The sequence below is a fragment of the Lutzomyia longipalpis genome, chromosome 1, assembly GCF_024334085.1.
Source record: "Lutzomyia longipalpis isolate SR_M1_2022 chromosome 1, ASM2433408v1".
In the NCBI taxonomy this organism is placed as follows: Eukaryota; Metazoa; Arthropoda; class Insecta; order Diptera; family Psychodidae; genus Lutzomyia; species Lutzomyia longipalpis.
Window position 1 is genome coordinate 43,890,821 of NC_074707.1, and position 15,939 is coordinate 43,906,759.

General features: G+C 32.1%; 3 protein-coding genes across 3 annotated transcripts; 2 read left to right on the forward strand and 1 right to left on the reverse strand.

Annotated features, from left to right (window-relative positions):
- The first annotated feature begins 932 nt into the window (after window positions 1-932).
- On the forward strand, window positions 933-5,451 carry LOC129787594 (odorant receptor coreceptor). The gene is made up of 6 exons (XM_055823311.1): window positions 933-1,408; window positions 1,476-1,773; window positions 2,633-2,849; window positions 2,934-3,129; window positions 4,607-4,967; window positions 5,035-5,451. Exons 1-6 carry the CDS (start codon window positions 1,107-1,109, stop codon window positions 5,083-5,085), a joined length of 1,425 nt encoding a protein of 474 aa, XP_055679286.1. The 5' UTR covers window positions 933-1,106; the 3' UTR covers window positions 5,086-5,451.
- Window positions 5,452-9,006: 3,555 nt separating this feature from the next.
- LOC129787629 (alpha-tocopherol transfer protein-like) lies at window positions 9,007-13,634 on the forward strand. Its single transcript, XM_055823353.1, has 5 exons — window positions 9,007-9,182; window positions 12,049-12,193; window positions 12,259-12,674; window positions 12,774-12,987; window positions 13,062-13,634. Exons 2-5 carry the CDS (start codon window positions 12,049-12,051, stop codon window positions 13,211-13,213), a joined length of 927 nt encoding a protein of 308 aa, XP_055679328.1. The 5' UTR covers window positions 9,007-9,182; the 3' UTR covers window positions 13,214-13,634.
- Window positions 13,635-13,652: 18 nt separating this feature from the next.
- On the reverse strand, window positions 13,653-15,391 carry LOC129792659 (odorant receptor 83a). The gene is made up of 7 exons (XM_055832003.1): window positions 15,386-15,391; window positions 14,849-15,319; window positions 14,571-14,770; window positions 14,169-14,506; window positions 14,041-14,111; window positions 13,806-13,961; window positions 13,653-13,715 (listed from the first exon to the last, which is right to left on the reverse strand). Exons 1-7 carry the CDS (start codon window positions 15,389-15,391, stop codon window positions 13,653-13,655), a joined length of 1,305 nt encoding a protein of 434 aa, XP_055687978.1.
- Window positions 15,392-15,939: the final 548 nt, after the last annotated feature.

Consider the following 15,939-nt stretch of genomic DNA (forward strand, 5'->3'; position numbering starts at 1 on the left):
ACACTCTCTTTATCCACACTCTCCATCCTCTCTCTCTTTTAGCCATCAACGAAACATAAGTATACTACATAGAATCCATATGTAAATAGCTTTAACTCGAAATTAAATCAAGTGTCTGAAATGAAAATGCATTTTAGAAACGATTGTCAGACAAGACTTATTCATTTTGTACTTTGAAATGTCCTTATTTAATTTAATTTCATTTCATTCTAGGAAAAAAAAAATAAAACACTTTGTAGAATTTAAAATGTTGTAGAAGTGTTAAATAATTCTTAGTTAATAAATTTTATAATGAAGCAATATGATTTAATTGATGGTCCATTTTTTTTAATTACCCCTCTAATTAATCATTTTCAAAATTATAGTCTAGCTAAGACATACAATTCCAAAAAATTCAATTTTTGTGAGTATTCTGTTTACCAAAAAATTGATTTATATTGTCATTAACAAAATTTCAATGCCATATAATGTACATTTAAGTTCAGTATTTTTAGGGGTTGAAATGGAAGAATATTAAAAGTAGAACAAACTTCCCTTTGACAGTGTAAATTATTTATTTATTTATAATTCAACAGATCAATACTCAAATGTATACATATGTTCATTATATCTATGAGAATTTTCAGTGCTTAAGGGCTGTCCAACGCGCGCATCTGAGAAATGCCCTTCACTTTGAGCATCGTTTTACATACCATACATACATAGGTATACCTAAGTACTTTACATTATGTAAAGTACATAGGCGGTGGTATCGATTTTGAATCAATAGTGTAAAATAGATGATGAAACTTTCAATGTAAGGCTCCGCAGTATTACCAAGTATTATGAGAACTGAAACATCCAGATTGTCCATAAAGCTTGTTAATAATTTAAAATCTTTCCTACCCTCTCAATGAAGTCGAACACTTGAAGTTCTTGGTAAGAATTTCATCATTTTCGGTTAGACAGTTCCCGTGATTGGATGTTAATAGAATTTTTGTCCAACGGATTTTTAATTGAAATAAAAAAAGTGTTTTGGGATTTTCTCAATAAAAAAATACACTGAAAAGTGTTTGGTGTTTGTTTGGAAAATTTAATTGAGTGAAAATATCCATTATACTGGCATCATGCAAGTGCAACCGCAAAAATATCAAGGCCTTGTGGCCGATCTTTTGCCCAATATACGTCTTATGCAGTCATTTGGGCATTTTCTCTTTAAATTTGTATCTGGACCAGTGATGTTCAGAAAAATCTACTCTTTCACACATTTATTTCTGCTCCTCTTTCAATTTGTCATGATTATCATGAATTTGGCATTTACTGCTGGTGATGTTAATGAGCTAACATCAAATACAATTACTACGCTTTTCTTCACACACAGCATCACGAAATTTCTCTACTTCGGAATCAACTCTAAGAATTTTTACAGGTGATAAATTCAAATTTTTTTTTCATTAGATTGTGGAAAAAATTTCTCTCCTCTTTTGCTCCAAAAGGACTCTCAACATTTGGAATCAATCAAATACTCATCCACTCTTTGCGGAATCTGATGCTCGATATCATGCGCTTTCTTTGTCGAAAATGCGCAAATTGCTTACACTCGTCATGACACTCACTATGTTGTCTGTTACGGCTTGGGTTACGCTAACATTCTTTGGCGAAAGTGTGAGATACATGACCAACAAGGAGACCAATGAAACTTACACCATAGACATACCCAGACTCCCGATCAAGGCTTGGTACCCATGGGATGCAATGGGTGGCTATAAATACATCCTTTCCTTTGTATTTCAAGTAAGTCTCAAGAATTTTCTAAAAAAGCTATTTCTTGCACGAATTATTTATTTTCCTAAATTATCGATAGTAATAACAAATTTTTCGAATCACGAGCATTAGGTTTTTTGCTCGTTTCTTAATAAGGTTCTAAGGATTAAGAACAACTGTTTATACTAATGATTGTCTTAAAAAAATGATCATTAAAATTAAAGTTTGGGTATGGATGCGCATCAGAGGGTAACAGACTCATTAAGAAGAAAAAAAGAAAGTTCATTGTGAAGAGTCGTGTTCATTCATATGTCACTCGTACTTACGATTAGTTTGAGAATTTATTAAATTTTCGCTGTAAAGTTATGATTGTCAAAAAATTTATTTCAAGAGATTTATCTCAAGCTAAATCATTGAAGTAAATTGGTTCTAATATCATTGGTTAGATTCATATAAATAAATAAAATAAATAAATATGCAACAAAATATTTCTATGCAATTTTTTTATAAACTTTTTATTAATTTTTTTTTGAATATAATTGTGCTGAGAGCTCCCGAAAAGAAAAGCTTAGATGAAATTAATGAAATTAATTCTAATGTTTTCACATGTATGGAAAAGTTGAGTTTTATATCAGAACTGAGCCACAGAGACTTTATTCTGGAATAAAAAAAAATCCTATGTTAGAACTTTTCTAATGTAAATAATTTTTCTGTATTTAATAAACAGCCAAGTAAAATATACTGATTACCAAAGAAAGCAAAATATAATTCATTCATGCCTTAAAATCTAACTAATTAAGAACAATTGTGGTATACTAACTAATAGTCAATTAAATTCATGATATTATATACTTTATAACTAACTAATACAATTCCATCCCCTATTTAGGTATACTACCTCATATTCTCATTGTTCCAAGCAAATTTGACGGATGTACTCTTCTGTTCGTGGCTGCTATTCGCATGCGAGCAACTGCAGCATCTAAAGGGTATTATGAAACCCTTGATGGAGTTGAGTGCCACTTTAGATACATACAGACCAAATACTGCTGCTCTGTTCAGATCCATTTCAGCAAACTCACACTCGGAATTAATCAACAATGAAGGTAGGCAGAGAATGCTTTGGATTGCTAGAGTACCTACCTACTCTTTGCTATATTTATAGTGCTTCTCTATTTATTTTTTTGCAGTTGAGAAGGATGTCACGGACTTGGATATAAGCGGAATTTACAATTCCAAGACAGACTGGGGAGCACAATTTAAAGCACCATCCAATTTACAGAACTTCGGAAATGGCACAAATCCAAATGGATTGACCAAGAAACAAGAGCTCATGGTTCGTACAGCAATCAAGTATTGGGTGGAGAGACACAAGCACGTAGTCAGGTAATGTGATAACTGACCAATTAATCTCAATTTGAGCACCTATATGTTTATAGTTATATGTACAAACATCTAGTCATGATATTAACAAGTTTGTGTTCAATCAGAGAAGAAAATATTAAAGATCTTACAATTGGTGATTAAATTGCCAAAATTCAGTTAATTTTTTTAACGAGAGAAATCTCTGCTCTGCAAATGTCGCATTTATGTATAAAAATAGCAAAATTTTCCCCATGTTGCATTGTAAATCATAGAAGATGTAGACTTTTCATTGGAAAGTACTTGCCAGCTGCGTATAAGCGTGTAACAATGAAAAATTCATTAAAACCACCACCCCTTTAGTCAACTTAGAGACACGACCAAATCGACGTGGTGTGCCGTAGAAGTGCGGACGCGTACGTTTTAAATTATTCTCCGATATACGTACTGAATTATTAATTTCATCTATTACCCAGATCGATAAAGCACAACATATCAAAGTCAAACACAAAGTATGTACGGAAAGTGATTAAAAAGTCTCTCTCTCCCTGTCTCATATTCAAATGTTTATTATTAAAGACCATGCGATGACACGATATATGTATTTAATTATTTAATTATTTTTATTGTATATGGAATGAAATGTAAGCTTCGTAAACGTCCACAAACGGGAGCTTTCTAATTTTGAGGGAAGTTATATATAGGTTTGAATGATCTAAAAGAAACAAAACTAAATAATTGCCATTTATAGCATTTCTTTAAAAGTATGGAATGCCTAATTAGTGCCAGATTGCAATGATGGTGGCGAGTGTAAAATATCACCACGAAAACTGCTGCAAAATAACTTTGAAAGAATATAATCTTTCTCAAGTATAAAGCACGCTACCTTTTTGTTATTGCGTTAGCGCCAAGATAGTTTTTTTTCGTGAAGTGAACTCATTAATTGCAAAGGTTATTACACGCACTCGAAAATCGCAAAAAGTGTAACCTATATAAATAAAAGTGTGTGTTTGCAATTTTTGAATTTTGGCCTGAGACATACTTGATGGAGTTAAGAGTGAAAACCACGCCTTCATTGTACTTTAATTATTCTATAAATATATCGTACACGTTAGAGCTTCCATTGAGGATCTTTTATTGATTTTAATTCAAAGACTATACCTATATTGATCGATACATAAAACTTTGGGTAATGTAGGTTAAATGGGACGTTGCTTTTGCATTTTTCTTTGACGAATCTTTAGACACATTTTTAAAATGATCTCAGGCCAAAATGAAATATCTATGTTAATTTTCTTAAACGTCTTATTTTAATTTGAATATAGTTTTCATTATAGTCATGACACGAATAAAAATTATAAATTCCTTTTAAAAAGTCCAAAATTATTTTGTACAAAAAAAAAGCTCACTTTTGCCCGGGGATCTGGGTGAACTAGTATTTCATAAAACACACAATGTTCAATGTAGCGTGATTTTCTTTTTTTTTTTTAATTCTCTGTAGACTCGTGGCAGCTATTGGGGATACCTACGGCATTGCCCTTTTGCTTCATATGCTGACATCAACCATCAAACTCACTCTTTTGGCTTATCAAGCCACCAAGATAAGTGGCGTTAATGTTTATGCCTTTTCCGTCATTGGATATCTCGTCTATGCTCTTGGCCAAGTATTCCTCTTCTGTATTTTTGGAAATCGTCTAATTGAGGAAAGTTCTTCCGTGATGGAAGCTGCATATTCTTGCCATTGGTACGATGGTTCGGAGGAAGCCAAAACATTTGTGCAGATCGTGTGCCAGCAGTGCCAGAAAGCTATGACAATATCCGGAGCGAAGTTTTTCACTGTCTCATTGGATTTGTTTGCTTCGGTAATTTTCTTTTGATTTTAGGACTCTTTCTTTACACAAAAATATTCAAATTTATAATGTTTCTTAGGTTCTTGGAGCGGTGGTTACTTACTTCATGGTGTTGGTACAACTCAAATAAGTTTCGAAGAATTGTAAAGGAATCGCTAATAAGCGCGGAAAAAATGAAAATAAAAAAAACTTTAATACAATTTACGTTGCATAAAGTAGACATAATATTATTCTGAAAATAAGTTCACTAATTGGATATGAAATCTATGATGATATACCTATTATTTGGAATATTATAATCATATTGGTGTGTATCTTGACGGGCATTCACGAGATATAAATCACAAATAAGTGTTATAAATCAATTTAACATGAAACACACTATATATTCTGTAGAAAAAATCTTGTAATAATTACTATGTAAAAGAACAGAAAAATATTTTTGTTAGATGTATGTATTTTAAAATAAAATAAACTTAAAAAAAAGTTCTAAAAAGAGTTTTTGCTTAAAACTAGTGTAGTTGTTAATTTAAAATTTCAACACACAAACTTTCTTTGCTAAACTTTCCATTTCTAGAACATACGAGCATACCATTGCCATACGTGGTGTATGCTTAATGTTACAGCGGAAAATAATGGTGCAATCTTTTGGAAATTAAATTTCATTGACTTTACGGGAGTTCCTTGAATTTTTAAAATTAAAGAATACATAATTCAAGATGTCGAGAGAATGAAGAAATTTGAATTTCAATGTAATTTTCGAGGAAAATTACCCTCTGTCAAGGATTATGCTATTATGCTAAATTAATATTGCACAACGCGGTCAAAACTTTGCAATATAACATAAACCTCGATTCTATAGAAATTTTTTTTTATTCTAACAATGAATCATTAAAATACCTCACAGGTTATTTCATAAAAATCATACGACAATCATCATCTCGCACGATGCAACAAGTGGAAGAGCTTGGTTCCGGTTAAATGGCATTTAAATATCAAAATGCTCCTGTATATAGACAAAAATTGCTGAATTTCTATCGAAAACTATATGTAGTCACGCTAGATGTGCTTCACTTATTGTTTAATTAATGATGCGTTAATTACACGGAAATGATTGATTGTAACACTTCAATTGTTGTGAAATTATTTATTATTTACAAACACAATTATTATTTGGATGTTATCCCCATTACATAAGAAAATATTAGTGCGAACTAAAATGTGTCTAAAAAAAGCCATCGTGAGAATGTTTTGGAATAGATCAGATACATATATAATATTTCTCTTTATATTAACATTATTCTCTGCCTAGTAGACAATGAAAAACACGAACATTGCCTCGATGGATGCTCGCATAAAAAACTATGCTCTGGTAGCCACCAAAAATAAGATGTATAGACGTATGATTTTTGATGATTTGCTTAATATTTGATTAGTTTAATCTATCGATAGGATTGGATGTTCTTTGGGTATAAGCATAAAATGAGACACCTGAAATTTACAATTATCTTGAAATATAAACTTTCTTTTTTGACTTGAATTCTAAATTTTATCTCTTACCGCAAATCTCTTCGAATAAAAAAAACATAAATTACTGACCGAGAAACAAATCATTTTTTGTCTATACTTTCTTTTTTTAAACCATGTATTAACATCACACCAAGTGTGAGCGCAATAAGATGAATTTTTAGTTTTGGAGACTCACAATTCAGCTGTATATTTTTGAAGAATGACAGCAAAAAAAAAAGTTATATATGAACTGAACAACATACATTTGCGTGGCTATAAGATGAAAAATTTACCGATATGTGGTATATATACATACCCCTCTCTGTGCTTAAGAGAGAAGAATAGTGGAATATCGTCAACTATTGCGTGAGAAGTCTTTTTTATTTGATTTCTTGATATATAATGGTACTAACTTAATGACAAGCAATTCAATATCTCTTCAAATACTCTGTAACCCTTCAGAAATTTTCGATACGGTGATTTACGCACATGAAATTGTTTTTTTTTTCTTGTTCTTTTTCTTCATCTAAAAACTGTTACTAGAGCGCAAAAATTTTATTAATTCTTTATTAATTTACGGATCGGTGGAAAAATTAAATGATATTGGAAATTATTATCAAACTCAAATACAGTTAGAAACCCTTAAATTGCCCCTTAAACTTCCCTTAAATATTCTTTAATGTTTCTCTCATTGTTTGAATTTTCAATTTGTGGTTATTTTAGCTTTCCAAAATAGTTTATTGAAATCCTCTGAATGTATGTAACTCATGTAACTACATACAAGCCCAATCTCATTTCTGTCTGGCAATTTCAAAAGCCACAGAGAGGTTGATGCATGCTAGAATGACCAGCTTCCTCTCAATAAACAACTTTTTCCTCACCAACAGCTGCAATGCTGACGGCCCATTGCTCTCAATTGTTCATACACATTATCACGGTGAGGCATTTATTAAATATCTACGATGAGTATTGAATGATTTGTTAAAATGGGATTTTCACACCGATGTATTAGCATCAAATGGATCTTTTTTCTACAAGAAAATGAAAAATCACTTACAAATGTTTTTTTTACAGGTAGGTCTGTCTTTTCTTTCAATGTATTTTTCAAGTCAAGAAAAGCAAAATTGCGTCTAACGTAAATTATGCTACAAATGGGAAGTGAAGAATTTGTCGTTTTATAAGGTAATTTTTACTTTCAAACTGTATCATTGTGGTGCGATTTATTTTCTTAGACATCACAAGTTCAATTCCACCTCCACATTATTTTCTCACTCCCAAACATCAAATCATCAAATTTTGCAATTTTCCCTCCTTTATTGTTTACATGTGTTAGTCAATGTAGTATGTAGGTATACCTATGCTTTGGCTTTGGCACCTGTATTGTAAGATTGGAAAGGTGTTCTCTTGCTGGTAGCGGTTTATGAGTCATAATTCCAAGACCGCGCGATATCCATCAGAAGTCCACAAGCTTTCGTAATTTTGGTATTTTATTGCGATATAATTTACAATTACACTGAAAAAAGGAAAATGAATAACAAAGGAACAAAAAAATAGAGATTTCAAATGAAGTAAAAATAAAAAAGAGAAACTACTGTAAGTAACTTCATTTAAGAGTAGTCGTGGTGTGATTCCTTCATTGAGAAATGCACGAGCTGAGGAAGTAAACTCATTAATTTTATTATATATTACTACCAACTATATGTACAGTACATACTTTTATTCTTAATAAGTAAAGAAATTTACAGAAGTTTATAAAAATTTATATCGAATTTATATAAAAATGCATGGGGCAAATGTAAGATGCAAGAAAGCAGACAACGGAGGAGATACAAAAATTAATTATTCTGTAACATTTGACTCGCAGATCATTGTGAAGTGAAAGCTTTTTTTTTGTTTTTTCTGAGTTTATTCTTAAACTTTCCGGTAAAAGGAGTTGATTCATTTCTGTATGGAAAAAATTGTAGAGCATCAAAAAAGAATAAAAATAGCCAAAGAGACTTCCCATCTTCCAATGTGACCAGCTAAGAAACTTCCACATAAAATTCACTCAAAATTGTATTAAATGACGTCATAATTGCATTTTTTGTCTCTTTTAATGTGAAGTAGATCAGGAATATTTTAAAAGCAATTTTGAGGCTTTTCTTTGGAGCAATATGGGATATTGAGCCAATTTAAAGTTGGTTTAAATTTTCTCTCGCTAGTTTTTTTGCGCACTAAAACAAATATATAATGTAACGTCCTGTAAGTGAATAGCTTCACCTGAGACATTGCATTAATTTTTTTAGGTACATATACACAACAGTTGTGTTCTAAAAGAAACATCTAATAAAAGTATTGGGTAGAATCATCCAGGCGAAAAGAGTAATTAATGTACTTTCGCGTTGCATTACTATATTGTCTCCCACCACTCTTTGCGAAGCAGAAATTTTGTATAGGTAATACACAAAGTACATTTACTTGCTAAATTGCACTAATACTTTTACAAAATTTACACTATCATCATATTTTGCCGCTGCCTAAGGTGGATGGGCTCGAAACGTATATAGTTGTGCAAGTTCCCAAGCAGTGCCAGTCTTCTTCCAACAGCCAAAGTGGTTAACAACTTTCACCTTGAAGTTACCGTGTGAAGGCGCGATCACTAAGTGGATTATCCAAAGCACTTCTACTGTGTGTAAATTTGTGTGATTTTTTTCCAGTTCCAATTACCATTCAATAAAGGTAAATTAAAGAACGAATTAATTTTTTTTGTTAAAATTAATATCAGTGCAATTTTTAATAAAATGTAAATTACTGAAGATCAGCTGATTATGGTGCGATCATAATGCAGTTTAAACTGTTGGGATCACATCACATCAGTTTCACTACCCTATTAGACGATCGCCACGATCGCCACAAATATTGAGTTGGAAAAGAGATTGTGATTTGTGTACATACATACATATATATATATCAGTATGAAAGAAGTGAAACTCCAGCGAATAAGTTTTTTTTTCTTTTTTTCTTTTTTTACCTCAACGTAATGCCAAATCATTCAAAGTTTACAACATCCAAAGTTTCAGTCACCACCATTCCAATACACGGCAATCTCGCATTGCTAACAATATGGATAGGTACGGAAAAGTCGGTATAGCATACACTTTCTCTTTTGCTTTGCATTAATTCATGTTGTTGAAGATAATAAAGATATAACGTAATGCTTGAAGGCCAATACAGGATTTTTACGTAAGATTTTAAAGAAGAAAAAGAAAAGCAAAAAAATACTTCCAGACGATGAATCAACGAATAATTAGTTTTTTCTTATTACTATGAGTACCTACCAACCTTCTTTAAGAATAATAAAATCTTCCAGAAGACGTCAGCAGAAAATAGCCATATACATACATAATAAATAATAGTGACTTGTTTATAAGCAAATCAAGAAAATCACACTTCATGAGAAATTAATTTCGTCTCGCGTTTCTTTTTTAGAATTATGAGAGTGAGATAAAATGGGAATTCCCGTGGGGTATAGGTACTTATACCTACAGCCTTGGAAAAAATTATATGAACATCATGATTTTTTTTTATCGATATCGTAATTACCCAAGTTGGTTAGTAAATTCGGTTTTGGCAAATTATTAAATTGGAAAAGATATTTCTTATACGAACTAAATGAGCAGAAACATATTAATTTTATTTTACATAGAAAAAGTGTTCTATTATCTTTTGCATGACTGTATCTTGTGTATATATTTCGTAGATAGAATCAGCAATTCTTGAACCTTTATGTAGAACGTACCGGATTTACATAACAGACACAAGTATAGCTGATTCAATTGATGACTTTGTCGATTTTCAATTTTGACCAAAATCGTTTTTATGGCTCTATAAACATAATGTTCATCTGTATAGCCTCTTCAAGTCAAAGATAGTTATTTAGCATGCAAAGTCAACAATTAGGAAGAATTTTTAGAGGCACAAAAAACGTTTTTTTTCCTCGGATTCTTCTTTCAAATTCTAAAAGAAATTTATAAACATTTGCTCGGGGGTCAGCATTGCCTCGTGTGGAAATATTTACTATCGTAAATATGTACATGGAAAATCAAAGTTTGTAGAAAAGTCTACTAACGATCATTCATCATTAATCAGTAACGCTATCTACATGATTATTATGCATGTACATATTGTTTAATAACTCTGTGAAACGAATTATATATGTGAAAAATTCCCACGTTACGGTCTTTATCTCTCGTAAAAAAGGATATATATCTCGTTTTTTTCTTAACAAAATAATTTGTATCTTTTTTTTTAACTTTTTATCTTTACACTTTGTTATTATTTGAGATTCTGTCTGAGATTTTAAGGTAGAAAAGTAATAATTTTTTTGTACGGTTAATTCTTTCTCAACAGAGTTCTTCTGAATGAACAAATAAAATTTTATTACAAAGATTTTAGGGCTTGAAAAGCCTTAATTTGTTTTGAAGAATTAAATTAAGTGTGAGACATTAATCTCAAAAGTAGAAAGAGAAATTATCTTTAATCTCTTTGGCAAATTAAACAACAAAATAGGCCCATCTTTAAATCTACAACGTGTACTTTTTTTTTCAAATCTTGAAATCTTTTTTAAGTGATGTAGTAAACAATTAAATAAAAGAAATGAACAATTGTGAATCCACATAACACAATACTTGATATACTCTGCCCCAATTCAACTAGACCATGAAATTTTCAACTTTTCCGGATATACTCATGCGATCTTTCGTACAATACTTCGTTTTAAGAGTACAATGCTCCAATTCATCTAAAAAATATGGACTTATATTTTGCTACGATGGTTTTTAAGATTACTTTTATAATTTGACAAAATCCATCATACATAACACTTTTGCAAACTTGCACGTTTTATATCCAACTTGTAAATTTCTCTTTTCTTACAACATTTACACACCATGTTCTTTTTCTTTTACTCTACTTAGTTTTTTTTTCGGAGCCTAAATTTGGAAAGTTTCATTGAAAAATAGTTCATATTTCGCATGATATCCTTGCTTGATTTGGCATATTGAGCAATTCACGATATAAAATGGAATTAATAAAATGACAAAATGTTCAATATATTAAACTTGAATTTTGGTATGAGTTACGAAAGATGTTAAGAGGTATATATGTATGTATTGTGTATGCAGATGTAGGAAATGTAAAGAAAACGCGTTTTATGCTGTAGAGATATTTTTTTCTTGAGCTATGATGTACAAAATGAGAAGTCATTCATTCACGATGTAGTATACGTATACGCGGTTTGTGCCTCAAGAAAATTTAAGAGTTATAACGGTTTCAGGAAACCAATTTTCTGTGTACCTTTGACTTTAATGATTGTTTCTTTTTTTTCGTTAAGTTAAAAAAAATTGTGCTTAGAGTTGAAACATACAGAGCTATGTAATCAAAATTTTACGTCTCAGCTCACATATTTATGCATATTAACGAGCAAAATTGCCAAATTATTTTTACAAAATTGAACGAAAATATTAATTTGCATCACGTCTTTGACCTTAAATATTGTGATTATGATGGTTGTGATCTTGAGTTTTATTTTTTTATTATTTTGCAGATGACTCTCGTTCAGCCATCCGGTGATATGTGCGTGCAGATCCGCCAGGAACTGCGTGAACCGGACTCTCCTGAGGAGATTGACCGGGACATTGCATTGATTCGTGAATGGCTCGACAAACAGCCACACTTGCCAAAAGATATGGGTAAGAAAATTTACATTTTTTTTTCATTTTCAATAATTATTTTAATTGATTTGCTAAATGTTTAGATGATGGACGTATCAGGACATTCTTACGTGGATGCAAATTCAGCTTGGAAAAGGTTAAGAGAAAATTGGACATGTACTACACCATGAGAAATGCTGTACCGGAATTCTTCAATGATCGCGATATCGATCGGCCTGAATTGAAAGAAATCATGGATAATTGCCATATCCCACCGCTTCCTGGACTAACACCCAATGGACGTCGTGTGACCATCTTGAGGGCTCTCGATAAAGATATTCCCACACCAAATGCTTCTGAAGCTATGAAGCTTGTCATGATGATTGGCGATATTCGTCTCCTTGAAGAATCAGTCGGTGTGGCTGGAGATGTCTTCATTTTCGATGCCGTTGCCGCTTCTCCAAAGCACATACCTAAATTCACTCCACAAATTCTCAAGAAATTCTTCATTTGCGTACAGGTAATGATTTGATAAAAAATATATTGAAAACCTTTCCATAAAATCAAGGAAGTGCATAAAACTCACGCGATTATATTTTCTTGTATTTTATAAAAATAGGAAGCTTACCCAGCTAAAATCAAGGAAATCCATGTTATCAATGTCTCTCCGTTGGTGGATAGTTTGGTGAACTTTGTGAAACCATTCCTGAAAGAGAAAATTCGCAATCGTATCTTCTTGCACAGCAATATTGACGAACTCTACAAATATGTTCCTAAAGCCATGCTCCCAAGCGAATATGGCGGTGATGCTGGACCTATTCGGGACATCAATGGTAAGACAACCTGATCTGTAGAGTTTAGTTGACGAGTGTTTGCAGTTTCTAATTTTCTACGTTCCATTTTACAGAGCAATGGCGTCAAAAGTTGAGGTCCTACACGCCATGGTTCAAGGAACAAGAGAATTCCAAAGCCAATGAATCCCTTAGGCCAGGTGCTCCAAAGACTGCTGATGACTTGTTCGGAATGGATGGTACCTTTCGCAAGTTGACGATCGACTAGATATTTAAGAGAAAAAAAATTACCAAGATAATCAATAATTAAATACTCTTCCATTTGGGACAATAGTACCACCATACAGTCACACCTTTGTAATAGATCCGTTTCGGAGACCTTTCATCAAATTTATTCACAACACAGATTTTTTAATAATGAAATAATTTAATTGATTTTTAAACCAAAACTCGTTCATGTTTGTACATATCTTACTTTAATCATAATTTTGTCACTCATTACTACATATTTTTGTTTATAATATTTGCACCATCAAATTGCATAATTTTTTTTATACATATTATACATAAAGCATAGATTATCATGTGCTACTGTGTCGATTCCTATCAAATACATTTTTTTATGTTGCATCATATTTTGTGAAAAAGAAATTTTTGGAATAAAGATCTTTAACCGTTTCTCAAGGTAAGAATGACTATTTTATTCTTCAATCTTCACGTGCTCGGAATTTGGTCAAGAGCGTGTAGTACGAAAAGGATGCCATCATTGCCTTGAAAAGAAAAGATAAAGGAAATTTTTCATGCAATGGCGTATTATTTCTGGCACTGATCTGTAGTAAACTTTCTAAAGGAAAACTTACCGACTTGAAACTCTCAACCGTCAGCAAAAAGAATTTTCCTGCAGTGAGGGTGAATGGTTTTAGTGAATTTGCCAGCATTATAATCATATCTCGCCTCACTGGTCCTCCACATTTGTACCATGGACTGCGAATAATGGCCTCTGTGAGTCGAGTACTCTGACAAAAAAAAATAGGAAAATGTTACTAGAATATCCCACTTTAGTTATCACATTCAATTTCTTGAGTCTTTAAACACCTGATATGTAAGCATGTCAGCATAGTAGCAGAAAAGGAGCAATTCTGAAGTGGCCAAGCTGAGGTATTCAGCTGAAATTAATTTTTATTAATGATATAAATTCATTTTTAAGGGTTAAACTGATGTACCTATTGTAACCATTTTCATGAATGAATTTTGTCCAGTTGTCGCTGTTACGGCTAAAAGGCACACGAGAAAAGTAATTTGGAAAAATTTCCCTAGATTATAAAAATGATAGAAATGTTCAAGCATATGACAAAACTTAATAATCATTTGATGATGCTTAATGCAGTCCTTCAATGTTGTTGTTAATTCATTAGAAAGCTCCAGTTCCTCCGTGTTATACTCCCTTGTCCCGAATGTATTTATTGCTTTGGTTGCAATGTTAAGATTTTCTAGCAATTCTTGACTCACATAATATTCATTCACTTCATCTTTGGTTCTGTCGATTTTTTCTTGCCGTTTCCTGCAATAGAATCAATTGTTTAAAAAAGATTTAATATAATTAAAGAGAAATTAAATTAAATTACTTTAAATCCTCTGTGTGATTCCCTTGAAGAATCATAGCTGTGCTCTCTAAGTTCTTTAAACTGCAAAAAAGCATATCGTACTGTCCATTGAGAAGGGTTATTTTACTCATAAGCATTCCTCCAACAATGCCGTATCCAATTCCAACGAGGATTTGACCCAAAAACTGACAAATGTAGATTATTTCGTACTGCGGACTTGCCTGAAAAATTAATAGAGAAACGTGCCAAAAAACCCCTAAAGAAATTATAAACATATGATGCACAGTCATAAATCTTACCAAAGCATCAAAAGGATACCAAGCGTTAAGCGGAAGGACTCGTGTGCCTGTTAAAATTGGAGCAAAAGCCCAGTGGAGTGTGCCAAAAGTGCAACATACCAACCAAATGTGGGTAAATTTATTTGCAGCTTTGTAAGCTGGTTCCAATGTAACGTACGTTATTCCAGGAGCTGAGCGACTTTTAAAATTCTCATTGAGATAATTGATTAGTTTTGCATGAGTCCTGCATCGTCCTTGGAAATACAGGATGATGTAATATGTAAATACATAGATGAGACTTGTATTCAAATACTGAGAAATATCATCTAAGCTCTTTCCCCAATTAACGTAAACACTTGCAATCTGCACAACGGCAATATGTATGCAGATGAGCTGCCAGAAGCCAAAGTACATCCGATTAAGGATTTCCGAGAGGAAGAACAACCGTCGAGGAAGATATTTAGCATAGTCAATGGGATACATTCCCACGACCTGCATGTAAGTTATTTGAACATTAAGATAATTTTCACAGTAAAATGACTTCTCACTTTGATCTACGGCCATTGTGTTTCCAATAGAGTTTCGACGAAGTGAAGCAAAAGATGTGAAAATTCATCTTATCAAGTTCACTATATATAGGTATGAGGTGTTAATTTCAATTTCTCCTTCAATTATTAAATTAGTTTAGGAATGAAAGGGTGTTATAATATTTAATTACCTTGCGGGGATAAGAAATATGTGGTATATCCAAGGTAATAGGTATTGTAATATTTTATTAGTCTTGTGAAAGTTTCTTCAAAGCATTCTGTGTGTTATATATCCAGAACACCAATTTACACCCATCGAAAGTTTACAAAAGTTTCAAAGCTTTCCACCTAAGTAAATCTCCTACAGTTATGTTAATTAAATTATACGTTGGGAGTTTTTTTTTAAAAGAGTTCTTCAGTAAAATTTTCAAATTAAACCTGATAAATTACACCTGGTTTTGGGCGCACAGAAGTTCACTCCATTTTACAGCAGGACAGGCGTTCAACTAATCTGTATAGGTATTTTAGGAGATAATAAATTATGGCATAGATATTGTATTTGTCGTTTGTTTAATCACTTGACCA

Excerpts from the sequence above, each read along its gene's own strand:
- LOC129787594 (XM_055823311.1), top strand. The coding sequence starts at position 1,107 with ATGCAAGTGCAACCGCAAAAATATCAAGGCCTTGTGGCCGATCTTTTG. Across the intron at positions 2,850-2,933 it reads GGAATTAATCAACAATGAAG|TTGAGAAGGATGTCACGGAC; the intron begins GTAGGCAGAGAA and ends ATTTTTTTGCAG. Across the intron at positions 3,130-4,606 it reads AGACACAAGCACGTAGTCAG|ACTCGTGGCAGCTATTGGGG; the intron begins GTAATGTGATAA and ends AATTCTCTGTAG.
- LOC129787629 (XM_055823353.1), top strand. The coding sequence starts at position 12,049 with ATGACTCTCGTTCAGCCATCCGGTGATATGTGCGTGCAGATCCGCCAG. Across the intron at positions 12,194-12,258 it reads ACACTTGCCAAAAGATATGG|ATGATGGACGTATCAGGACA; the intron begins GTAAGAAAATTT and ends CTAAATGTTTAG. Across the intron at positions 12,988-13,061 it reads ACCTATTCGGGACATCAATG|AGCAATGGCGTCAAAAGTTG; the intron begins GTAAGACAACCT and ends TCCATTTTACAG.
- LOC129792659 (XM_055832003.1), bottom strand. Across the intron at positions 14,507-14,570 it reads AATCACACAGAGGATTTAAA|GAAACGGCAAGAAAAAATCG; the intron begins GTAATTTAATTT and ends ATTCTATTGCAG. Across the intron at positions 13,716-13,805 it reads CGGTTGAGAGTTTCAAGTCG|GCAATGATGGCATCCTTTTC; the intron begins GTAAGTTTTCCT and ends TTTCTTTTCAAG.